The 12350-nt window shown below is 65.7% G+C and overlaps 1 protein-coding gene across 1 annotated transcript; it reads right to left on the bottom strand.

Annotated features, from left to right (window-relative positions):
* Positions 1 to 11330: 11330 nt before the first annotated feature.
* EMIHUDRAFT_108180 (hypothetical protein) lies at positions 11331 to 12278 on the bottom strand (the record flags this gene model as incomplete). The annotated part of the gene is made up of 3 exons (XM_005793363.1): positions 11331 to 11670; positions 11713 to 11887; positions 11960 to 12278. The coding sequence occupies 3 exons, from the start codon at positions 12276 to 12278 to the stop codon at positions 11331 to 11333; spliced, it is 834 nt and encodes a 277-aa protein (XP_005793420.1).
* Positions 12279 to 12350: the final 72 nt, after the last annotated feature.

Genomic DNA, 12350 nt, shown 5'->3' with positions numbered 1-12350 from the left:
ATGAGGCGGGATGCGGCGGACGTCGCGCTTCGAATCTACCTGCACGCCAACGCCACCGCGCCGTGCGCCGTCGCGGTCGAGATTTGCGTGCCCGGGTTGCTCGCGCTGCGCGGCCACACCGTTGCCAGCATGAAGCTCAACACGGTGGCCTTGGTACGGCCCGAGGCCTTTTGCGGCCGGCCGTCGAGCGCGCGGCTGCCCGAGTGGCTCAGCTGCGGGCGGAGCTCCCTCAGCCAGGGCCCACCGACGACGAGGCCGCGCTGCACCGCGACGGCGGCGAGGAGTGCCACCCAGGCCTGGAATTTGACGGCGCACGTCCAGCATTGGCGGGAGCGGCATTTCGTTGCACGAGCGAGAAAGAACGTAAGCGTTGGCGCAACTGGCGTTGGTCGAAACTCGAGCTGATCCATCTGCTACGGGAAGGTTTTCCGGATACATCACAAAGATGTCATCCTGGTCCGGGAGCGCCCGGTCGAGCGCAGCGAGAATTTCGCCTCTCGGAAGCGCCGGCATGGATTCTCCTCCATGGATCCGCCGTTGTCGAGAACGTGCAGCAGATCTTGCATTGCTGATGTCCTCAAGCTCTCCCCTGCCCACGCACGAAGTCGGCAACCGCCTCCCAGTCCATCTCGCCAGTTACGGGATCTGGAAATGTGTCGCCAGCCGGAGCGGACCGAGGGCGGCTCTCAGGCAGGACGCAGGCGGCTGCGGCCCTTGAGATCTCAAGGCTGTGGCCCTCGCCGTCGGGCGGCACCGATATGTGCAACGCCGTGTCCTCTGGCAGCTTGTGCTGTGACGAGGGCCGCAGCCTGATCTCAAGCCTCCTGCCACTTGACGCTAGCATTGAAGGCGCAGGTGCCCCGTGTTTATTTTTGCCTTTCTTCGAGCTCATCGCGCTTGCCACCCACGCGCGGCACGTACAGAGGATTAAAGAATTCTGGGCAAAGACTGGTGCGCACTGGCAATAACACAGGATTTAATTAACGAAAAGGCAGCCACAGCGCACAGGCTCGCAGCGAGATTTTGCACTTGGAGCACTTGGAGTGCAGTCATCAACCGTACATCCAGGGCCGGGGAGCTCAGAAGCGCACCCAGCGGGCCGGATGATTGGCATCGGGTTGCGGGCAAGAGAGCCCTAGCCCCGGGGGTGCGCGTTCGCAGGGGAAGGGCCTGACAATCTGTTTTCTTTTCTTGTAAAAGTCCACATAAACCGCCGCGCGGCTCGCGCCGCTCGCGCCGCATCGCCGCCGCCTCCACCGCCGCACCCTCGCAAGACACGCCGCCGCCCAACTGCCTCCTCGACCTCCCCACGGACCTCCTCGTGCGCGTCGTCTCTCGCTGCGACCCCATCGACATCGCTCACATGTCTGCCTCCACTGCCGCTCCCTCGCCAAGCACGCCGCCGCCCTATCGCCTCCTCGCTCTCCCCACGGAGCTCATCGTGCGCGCCCTCTCTCGCTGCGACCCCGCCGACATCGCTCGCGTCGCGGCCGTCTCGCTGCTCTTCTACGCCTCGCTCGCGCTGGAGGGCATCCGCTTGCGCCTGCAAGAGGCCGGCTACGAGCCGCCGGCGCAGCCGGAGGACGAGGGCTGCGCCGTGCGGTGGCTGTGCTTCTATGCCTTGCTGCGCGAGTCCAACCCGCCGGCGAGGGCGGCGGCGGGCCTTTGGCACAGCGTCTTCATCGATGGCGAGGGGCGGCTCTCGTCGTGCGGCTCGGCAGCGGAGGGCCAGGAGGAGGAGGACGAGAGTAGCGAGGAGGAGTTTCCAGGCCTTCTCGGCCACGGCGAGGGCGTGCTGCAGCTTAAGACGCCGACCCGTCTCCCTTCGCTCGGAGGCGAGCGTGCGATTGGTGTGGCGGCGTCACAATACTTCAGCCTCGCTCTCTCCGCCTCTCCACAGACCGAGAGCGAGACGGCCGACACCGACACGGCCGGCGGCGCTGTCTGGTCCCGCCTGGTGCTGGGGTGCCTCGCACTCCGCCAGCTTCGGTCGGGTGGCTCCTCGGCCAGCAAGGTCGGCCCAATCAAGGTTGAGGGGCAGAAGCGCTCGAAGAACGCGGAGAAGGACGAGGTCCTGGCCCCGGCCGGCGGCAGCACCGCCGTTTGGCACACTCCCGTCGCCTGGTGGAGCAGCACGTCTGCGCCGACGCTACTGCTCCTACTCGCAGCCTGCGGCAGTGGGTTGCTGCTGCTCCGCCTCCTCGCAGCTGACGGCGGGCTCAAGTGGGCGCGGCGCTTCGGCGCGATCGGGCTACTCGGCATGTGGGCGCGGCGCTTCGGCGCAGCCAGCGGCGGCGGGTTGTTGGGCATGTGGGCGCGGCGCTTTGGCGCTGCCTCCGGGCAGCGGGTCAACAAGGCGGGTGGTCGGCTGGTGGTCTTTTGGCTGTTGCTGCTCTTCTTCATCCCGGCGGCCATGCCATGCCCACTCGGTGACGTCTGCGCCACCGGCTTGTGCTCGATCACCGACGGCGGCTCGTGCGCCACCTCGCCCAACTACCCGAACGGCTACGGCAACAACGAGGCGTGCACCATCAGCGGCGTGCCTCAGGTCGGGCTGGTCGTGATCGCCTTTGACGTGGAGGAGGAGGACTTCCCGAACAGAGACTACGACGGCGACGGCGACCCCACAAATGACTGCCCCTACGACTACCTCCTCGTCAACGGCGTGAAGTACTGCGGCACCTCGGGCCCCGTCGGGGTCGTGCCGTGGTCGGATGGGAGCATGACATGGGTCTCCGACTCTGATGACACCAGGCCAGGCTGGAAGGCGCGCTCCCCTCTCTGCTTCTCTAGCTCCCTGCGCACTGCCTTCCTCAGGTCTCGCGCTCACCCAGCCCCGGTGTCCAGCCCTATCCCCCCCTCCCCTCCCCGATTAAAGCAGGTGTGCTGGCCGCCGCCGCCGCCGCCGTCGTCACCGCCGCCGTCGCCGCCGCCGCCGCCGACCCGCCCGCCGCTCCAACCACTGCCGCCGCTCCGGCCCAACGAGGTGTCCGCAGCGACAGAGAATGAGCTTCGCTCCTTGATTGACAAGGCTGTGAGTGAGGGTCAGGAGGCGTACATCTTCGTCGCCCCTGGCGCCCACATCATGCTGGGAGCGACGCCATTGCCGCCGCCCTTACCGCCTTCGCCCCCTTCGTTGCCGCCGTCTCCGCCGTCGCCGCCGTCGCCGCCGCCGCCGCCGCCGTCGCCGTCGCCGCCTTCCTCGCCGTTTTGGAGCACATGCGCTTGGTTCACGTCCAATTATCACACCGATGGAGAACATGCGATCGGTCACGCCGACTCGCCGGAAGAGTGCATCGAGCTTGCGCAGACCAACGGCTGCGAGCTCGCCAATATCGACAGCAGAGGCATCGGCACCTGCTGGTGCCAGTTCCTGCATGGTGAGGACCCGGTAGAGCAGCCCGACGCAACGTATCGAAATTGCGACGTGCGCAAGTCGCTGCCTCAATTGCCGCTCACTCCGCCGCTGCCGCCGCTCACTCCGCCGCCGCCGCCGCTCACTCCGCCGCCGCCGCCCTCACCGCCCTCGCCGCCCTCGCCACCTTCGTTACCGCCGTCGCCGTCGCCGCCGCCGCTGTCCTACCCTGGCTGGGAGAGCTTCCCTTCTACGGGCTGGTGTCGGAGCGATCTCGACGAGGAGGTATGCGAGGGACTTGCTTCGGACTGCTCCCTGCAGCGCTGCATCGACTCTTGCACCGACGATTATTCGAGCACGACGAACGTCGAGTACCACTGCGATGATCCCAACGACTGCTGGTGCTACTGCCAGTCTGGCTGCGAGTGTATGGAAGACGTGGGTGAATCAAGCACGTGGGCGCGCGTGGACACTCTTGTGCTTCCGGAAAGGTGCGAGGGGGATAGACGCCGCGCCGCAGAGGTGCTCGACTCGTCGCTGGAATGCAGCGGCAACATCTCAATCGTTGTTCGCAGCGAAGGAGTTGGCGCGACTATCGACGGCCAGGGTCGCTCGCGACTCTTTTCCCTCTCCGGCGGCTGCAGCCTGACCCTCCAGGGGCTGACGCTCGTCAATGGCCACTCCGAGATCGGCGGCGGCGCCATCCAAGGGTCCGGTGCGGGCTCCCTCAAGCTGGCCGACACGAACATCAAGGATTCCGTGTCCGGTGGAGATGGCGGCGGCATCGGCATGGTCGACAGCGGAGACGTCGAGCTCGAGAGGTCGAGCCTCTCTGGCTGCCACGCGGAGGCCGACAGCGGAGATCTGTCGCTGATCCCAGTGCATCTGCGCTGGGCTATCCTGTGCAGTCAGGGCAAGTGGGGGCGGGGTGGACAGCCCAGCGCAGATGCACTGGGCGCACAATATAAAATCGTAGCCTTTTGTGTCTTGTCGGCTGGTGAGATCGTACACAGTAATTTTCTGCTCGTGCTTGCAGCGGAGAGGGAGGCAGAAGCGGGATGACATCCGACGTCCCCTGCAGCCACCCGCACCCAGCCCGGAAACGCACAAAGACCCTGCCTCGACGCCAGGCGCACGCTCGAAGTCGGACTCGCAGGCCTCTCGACTGCAGCAGCAGCGCGCCGCGCTGTCTCTCAGGCCAGCTCACGGACATCCGATCGGACGCTGCAAAGGAGCGCTACGCACGCACGCCTCGCCCGCTCCACGCGCAGCACACCTCCAGAGAGCACGAGGCGCAAGCGTTGCGGCAGTCAGCAGTCGGCAGTCGCACCAACGCTCAGTCAGCGCAACGGCCGAGTCCCAACCGTTGCCTCGCACACAGCTGAGTCGCCCAGCCGTCTCATGCTGCCCTGCTTCCAGGACTGCGAGCGCGCCGAGCCTGCCGGTTTCCACTTCTTGCTCGCCAGACATGGACGGTGACTCCGACGGTGAGCGTCTGCAGCCTGCACCACCACCACCGGACCCCGCACTCGGCCACCGCTCTGCAGTGGCTTCCTGACGCCCACGCCACTGCCCTCGCCTCTTTGCCCTCGCCACAGCCCACGGCCCCGCATTGAATCCTGCCACTTGCTGACGGCACCAAATTTGCTGACGCAATTCATGGCCGTTTGCAGACTCGCAGGTCCCCTTTTATGCAAAAGTCAGCCTCACTCAACCGAGCGGAGTCACGGTCAGCGCTAAGAATGGCCGCGCTGAATGCTGCTGGAAGCTCACGCTTGGAAGGCTTCGTAATCTCGTCGGCCCGTCAGAATCTGGCATACCGGATGAAATCAAGTGCTTTTTCCGCACCCGGGAGCAAGGGCTGGATGTGCAGAGGCGCGTGCATCGGGTCGGCAAGTCCGCAGCTGCACAGCGCGCCGTTCTTGCAAATGCGAGCGACGCCGTCCCCGTCCCTCCCGCAGTCGGGCAGCAGGCACCGATGCCGCCCGGCTGGACCTGCGAGCGGCCCAGTTCTAGTGGAGTCCAAGGGCTCTACCACGGGCCCAATGGGCAGCAGGCAAAGACTGTGAAGGGCGCGTGGCACGCGCACACCGGATCCTCCTCCGCCGTCCCCGTCGCCATTGCCGCCGCCAAACGAGCGATCATGATGCCGCCACATGTGTCGCTCGGCTCGGCGGTGCAGGTCGGCTCCCTCTCGGGCGTGGCGCGAGAGGTCCGCTTCAGCGGGGAGGGGGTCGAGGTCCTCGTCACCTTCGACGGCGGCGTTGAGGAGTGGAAGCCCGCGGTGATGGTCGAGCTCGTCACCGCCTCGAGCTCAGCGGCAGCAGCCAGCCCGGGAGCAGCGCCGTCGCTCGGCGGCGGCAGCAGCAGCGCCATCGAGCCTGTCGTGCGGCGCCTGCGCGAGGGGTCGAGGGTGAGCGTTTGGTGGGCCGCCGATGGGAAGGCCTACGTGGGCACAGCGAAGGGCATCCGGTTCAACGAGGCAGCTGACGTGGGCGGTGTGGAGATTGACGTCCTGTACGACGACGACGACAGGGAGTGGGAGCCCGACGCCGGTGTCGTTCTGCTCAGCGCGCCTGCGGTGCCCAGTGACGGCGGCGGCGACTCGGCGCCCAGCAGCAGCGCCGACGCGGGCGGCAAGTCGGTGCCGGACGGGCAGACGCTGGTCGAGTGGGCGCCGTTCATGAAGCCGGGCGTATCGGGTGTGCAGTGCACCGTGCTCTCCCACTTCAAGTGCGACGACTACGGCGAGCCAGAGATCGTCTACGCCATCGGCCTCGGCGTGCACTACAAGGGCGTGTCGCAGCGGACGGTGCGGGAGGAGACGCTCTCCACGGGCGAAGTCCGCATCGTCACTCAGCACGCCATCGGAGCCACTACGCACCGGGGCTGGCAGTGGCTGGACAGGCAGGTGGTCGTGAGCCTCTTCACCGGGTTCCGCTACAGCCCCAGCTCGCCGCACTGGGTCCTCGACCTCTCCCCCGTCCGCGACATCTGCGAGCTTCCCGACGCCATCGAGCGCGTCACGTGCACCTTTGAGTACATGCTGCCCGGCGGCCTCGCGCCGCGCTCCATGTACGACGAGGCGCGCACCTACTCGGAGTACCTCGCTCAGTGGATGGTGAAGGCGCTGATGTGCGCCATCCTCAAGCGCTGGCGCCTCGGCGCGTACGACCAGGTCCGCCCTGCCGTTTCCTCCGCAGCCCTCCTCCGCATCGACCCTTGCCTCACTCCTCCGGCACTGCGACCGCAGGAGGACCTGAAGCTGGTGCAGCCACACATCTCGGGTCTCTGCGTCGGCTACGTCGCTCCCAGCCTCAACGGCGCGCTCGCCGAGTCGCTGCAGAACGAGATGGGGTTTCAGCAGCTCATGGGCCAGGCCTTCGACGTGTCGGCGCTCAAGAAGGCGAGTGACATGCTCGACGCCGTGATTGTTCACGGAGGCCGCGACTTTGAGACGCTGCGGAAGGAGGGCATCGTCGACGACCGGGACCGCTGCTGGTGCTCGCTCAAGATCCTCCGCTACTACTTCCACCAGAACCAGGCGGGGAAGCAGCCGGACTGGCAGTCCGACTTCTCCTGGTCGACGTCGGTCGTCGTCCCGCTCTGGCTGCAGCGCATGTACGGCCACGGCGAGCGCGACGCGGAGGACCAGCTCGAGTTCACGCAGCTCTTCGGCCCGGCCATGCTCGAGGGGTACGAGGCTTCGGGCGACCTCGACCGCCTCCGCGAGGAGCTCGAGCGCAACAGCGGCGTGCTGCCGTCGCCGCTCTCGAAGGAGGCGTGGACGTGGCAGCGGAAGGCGCGGAAGGCGACCGGTGGTGCGTCCGCCACGACGCCGGCGCTCTCGGCCTCGCCCATGCCCATGCCCTCGCTCGCGCCCACGCCCTCGCCTGCCTCGTCCTCGCCGCCCTCGTCGTCTGCGTCGACCTCGGCATCCGTCGGCAGCAAGCGGGTGCTGCAGCCGGACACACGCGCCGCGAAGAGGCCGCGCGGCAGCGGCGAGGGCATGGCGACGACGCCCGAGCCGCCGCCGCCAGCCAGCCAGCCCGCAGCCTCCTTCGAGCCGTCGGATCGCGAGCGGCTCGCCGTGCTCGAGATCGTGCTCCGAGGAGAGGCGATGCCGGGAGCGCCGATGCCGCGACTCGAGGCGCGCGAGAAGCCAAGAAACACTGGGATAATAGCACTCCTCCGCCACCTCACCCTTGCCTCGCTCCCCTTGGCACAGGAGCTCGAGGTGCTCTGGCCCGCGCCTGCACCAGGAGCGGCCGAGCCCGTTGAGGCCCCATCGATCGCTGATCGCATCGCCACCGTCGAGGAGGAGGCCCGCGAGCAGGAATGGATCCGCTCGAATTCCCTCTCGTGAAAGCGTGGCACGTACCGTCCACTTTCGAGCATGTCTGTCCAGTTTCGCATTCCGCCCATGGCTGGTGGGACGTCCTCGCCACTGTCAAGGCCTCGCCGACCGTCGCACGACCGTGGTCGTGGAGGCAGCCCGCGGAGAGTGCTGGACCCGACCGTCGCAGCCACTTGAACCCTTGGATCGGACTATCGTCGGTATGTTACTCCGCACTTTCGACCGCACTCGTTTGCTAACGGTTTTTGCTGAGTGCTCTTTGCTGACGCACTGCTGTGACGGTGCTATGGTATATTGTCGGGAGACGAAGCCAGTCTGGTCGTTGGGCGTCACGGGTGCAGGACATGGCCACCTCCATTGACACCTCCACTGGCCATTGGTACCGAGCCGCTGCCAAAGGTGACGGCAAAAGCCTGAGAGGCAGCGGCTCGGCACGTAGGTAGCAAAATGGATCCCTGGGATCGGTGGAGCATGAGTCGTCAGGCGCTAAGTAGGAGACGCAAAAGCTGACGGCTGTCTCTGCGTTTGCTCGCTGCTGTCAACGGCGGGTGTTGAGAGCTGCAAGCGTCCGAGACGAGGGCGGACGCAACGGCAGTGTGGAGCAGCGAGGAAGAGGCAGTAGAGAGAGAGAGAGAGAGAGAGAGGGAGAGAGAGAGAGGGAGAGAGGGAGAGGGAGAGGGAGAGGGAGAGGGAGAGGGAGGGAGGGAGGGAGGGAGGGAGAGAGAGAGAGAGAGAGAGAGAGAGAGAGAGAGAGAGAGAGAGAGAGAGAGAGCAGCGATGCATCGTGTCAAGTGCTCCTTGCCCAATTCGGTACCCGACGAGCGCTGTGTCGGTCGCTTTTGCCAGAGCGACAAGCTGCGAGGTTACGCCAGAGGAGCCGCCGCCCACAAGCGCCGAGACGTCGCTGCGAAGTAACGCAGCGACGGTGGTTTACGCCGCCAAAACCTGGAGCTCAAACGATTGGCAGTGAATGACCGAGGCCCACGCTCTCATCGCCACGCAGAATGTGGTGGCTGGCGAGGAGGCTACAGCACGCAAGCTGGCGATAGGTCAGACCGCGGTCGAAGCCACCCCTCGTGAGAGAGACGAGAGCTCGAACGGCATCCAAGCAAGGAGGTGACTTCAGCTGCTCTGCCCATTTAGAATTTTATTTTTTTTCATGCGCTCTGTGGTGAGCGGGTTCCAGGACGGCAGCAAGTCCGCTCTACTAAAAGCGGAAACAACAACTCAACCGCGCCGTGAGGCGATTCCGGATCTCGTAGTCGCAAAAGTCGGCGACGGCGCGAACAGCCTCACCCGGCTGCCTCCACCTCGGCGCGAGCCACGTGCACGACCGCCTTGTCGAGGCGGCGGTACTCGGCCGACGGCGGTGGAGCAGCAGCAGCAAACCACCAAATTTTCTTCTGTTTTTCTTTTTATGGCCTCCCAGAATACTCACTCTACATCGGAAGGGCCTAAAAAGAAATCGTCGAGCGCTCCGTGGGCAAACTGTGCACGAGGCGCGCGGATTCGCGGAGAGCGGGAAACCCTGTCAGAAGTCCTCCTCCGGGAATGTACGTAAAGAGCCACATACATTGAGAAACCTAGGCGCGCGTCCAACAAAAAGTTTCTTTTCAACACCTTGATCAACATCAGACGACTCAAGGATAAGCGTTCTGGATTTCTGGGGACAGGACGCGGCACACACGGGGTACAAACGCCAGGCAGGCCCATGTCCCCGCAGTTTTCACAGCTCTTGGTAGGGAACCTACACTCGGGTGAGTCTTTCGGTGAGCGCGGGTTAGCGCGGGTTAGTGCTCACTAACCCCGCACGGGTCAGTCAGCACGGGTCAGAATGGGTTACCATAACCCGGCACTAACCCGGCACTAACCCGTGCGGCTGGGGGGCATACGTCAGCATGGGTTTGCGCCAGGTTAGGGGTGGGTTAGGGCCGGGTTAGTGCAGCGCACCCCGGGTTAGAGCTGGCTGGCGAGATGAATCGCAAGACCTCGAGGGTGATTTTGGGGACGTGCGACCGTTACGCCCGGGCCGGCCCACCAAATAAGGCGGGCGCCACGATTCGGACTGCGAGGGCACGGTGTGTATGGAGGCGCTCCCACCCATGCGCGCTGGGCGAGTTCATGCCCGTTCGTGGCGAGTTCAATGGTGACGTGCGCGGCACTAATCTGTCCTGGGGCAGCGGCGAGGACGGCAAGCTGGGACACGGCGACAAGGAGGATCAGTGGCAGCCCAAGAAGATCGAGGCCTTTGCTGCCCAGCGCGTCGTCGCTGTGTCGGCTGGAATGCCTCACAGCCTCGCCCTCACCGCCGATGGCGCGCTCTGGAGCTGGGGCTGGGGAGAGGATGGCACGCTGGGCCACGGCGACGAGCAGAGTCAGCCGCTGCCCAAGAAGGTCGAGGCCTTGGCGGGGCAGCGCGTCGTCGCTGTGTCAGCTGGAGAGCACCACAGCCTCGCCCTCACCGCCGACGGCGCTGTCTGGAGCTGGGGCTTTGGATCGCAAGGCCAGCTGGGCCACGGCGACTGGCAGAGCCAGCTGCTGCCCAAGAAGATCGAAGCCTTTGCTGGCCAGCGCATCCTTGCTGTGTCGACTGGAGGCGACCACAATCTCGCCCTCACCGCCGACGGTGCCGTGTGGAGCTGGGGCTGGGGAGCCGATGGCCAGCTGGGCCACGGCGACCAGCAGAACCAGCTGCTGCCGAAGAAGATCGAGGCTCCGACTGGGCAGCGCGTCATCGCTGTGTCGGCTGGATACTTCCATAGCCTCGCCCTCACCGCCGACGGCGCTGTCTGGAGCTGGGGCGATGGCCACTTTGGCAAGCTGGGCCACGGCGACCAGCAGCGCCAGCTGCTGCGGAAGAAGATCGAGGCCTTGGCGGGCCAGCGCGTCGTCGCTGTGTCGGCTGGAGGCCACCACAACCTCGCCCGCACCGCCGACGGCGCCGTCTTCACCTGGGGCGCGGGCGAGGGCGGCTGCCTGGGCCACGGAGAGGACCTGTCCAACCAGCTGCTGCCCAAGAAGATCGAGGTGTGGTCGCAGGAGTGAGAGGGGGGCGAGGGGCGCGTGGTTCATACAGGAGTGCGGCCGACTCGGGAGAGGCCAAGATCCGGATAGGGTGGGAGGGCTTCACAAGCGCTAGACTAAGAGCACAGATACTGTGGTGGCTGGGGAGCTGGATGGCGTGAGTCGTGACGATCTGACGGGCCCAGGAAATTCTTTTTCTGGGCTGCCTGGAACCCGCACACTAACGCCGTAAAAAGCCGTACACGTGTACGTCTACGTACCACGAGTGCTTCCGACAGAAAAAGAAGATACTTACATTAAGGTAAGGTAAGGTAAGGTAAACTTCTCCACACACACGAGGTGGTGGGGCAAGGGGTGGCAACCCTCGCGTCTCCACATTATTTATTCGCCAGCGAGGGATCGCCGACCGCGACGCTCATCAACTGCATCGGATACTAGTCTGACAGCAAAAGGCCGAGGCGGACGCCTTTCTCTCCCGACGCGCGCTCCTCTCGCTGCAGCTCTTTCCCCCAGTCGGGGGTGGCCAGGGCTGGCGCGGGGCAGACGGTGCGGCATCCCTTCCTTCACCCAGCACCCAACACGCCAGCGCTCTGATTACAGCTCCGACTTGTCCGCCGACGTTTCCTTCTTCTTCTTCTTCTTCTTCTTCTTCTTGGCCTTCTTCTTCTCCGGCGGCGGCGGCGGCGCCTCCTTCGCCCGCCGAAGGAACTCTTCGCCCACAGGCCTGTTTGGTGGCGCAACAGGCTGCGGCTGCCCGCAGTTGCCCGAGAGCTTCGCGAGGCCGGCGCCCGCCGTTGGGGAGCCGCACACCTCGGCGACGAGGGTGTCGTGCGACGAGTAGGCGTCCCCAAAGAGCTTCTCCGCCAGCTCCGAATCCACATCGTCCAGCACACGCTGGCACGCCGCGCCGGCCGTCGCGCACTCGACGCCGCACCTGCACGCAGCTGCCGGTGTGAAGAGACGCCGTCCAACTCACAGGTGCCGCGGTCCAATGCACTCGACGCCGCACTCGCCATGCGAGCTCATGCGCTTCAGCGCGACCGTCCCGTCGGTCTGCTCCTGCATATCATAGTCGTGGAGCCACTCGCCGGCCTCGGCGCTCGTGTCGCAGAGCGGTGCGATCGCGGTGAGCAGCGACATCTCCGACGCACCTACAAGGACATGTCTCGGACCTGTCTCGGACCTCTGGACGAGTGCTGCGTAAACGACAGCTCTTGACGCACCCTTGCCGCCGGCGCGGAGCGTCTTGGCGACGTGAAACGCGCGACGCACCGTCGCCTTGCACGCGGCGCACTGAATCAGCGGCACATCCTCCATTCGGGGCTCCGGCTTTGGAGGAGGGCCGCCGCCCATCCCGCCCATCCCGCCCATCCCGCCCATCCCGCCCATCCCGCCCATCATGTCGCCCATTCCGCCCATGTCGCCGCCGCCCATGCCGCCCATGCCGCCCATGCCTCCCATGAGAGAAGAGAGATCCGGCTCCTGTGCGGAGGCGAGAAACAGCAGGCAGGAGAGCAAGAGCGAGCGATAGGCCGGCGACATTCGGTGCTACCTGGACTGGCGCCGCTGCCGTGCTCTCTGCGCCGGGGCACACGTGGTGGCTGGCGAGTACTC

This window comes from Emiliania huxleyi (genome assembly GCF_000372725.1).
Source record: "Emiliania huxleyi CCMP1516 unplaced genomic scaffold EMIHUscaffold_101, whole genome shotgun sequence".
Classification (NCBI taxonomy): Eukaryota; Haptophyta; order Isochrysidales; family Noelaerhabdaceae; genus Emiliania; species Emiliania huxleyi.
The sequence above is the reverse complement of the archived record's forward strand: the minus strand, read 5'-3'. Positions and strand labels throughout refer to the sequence as shown.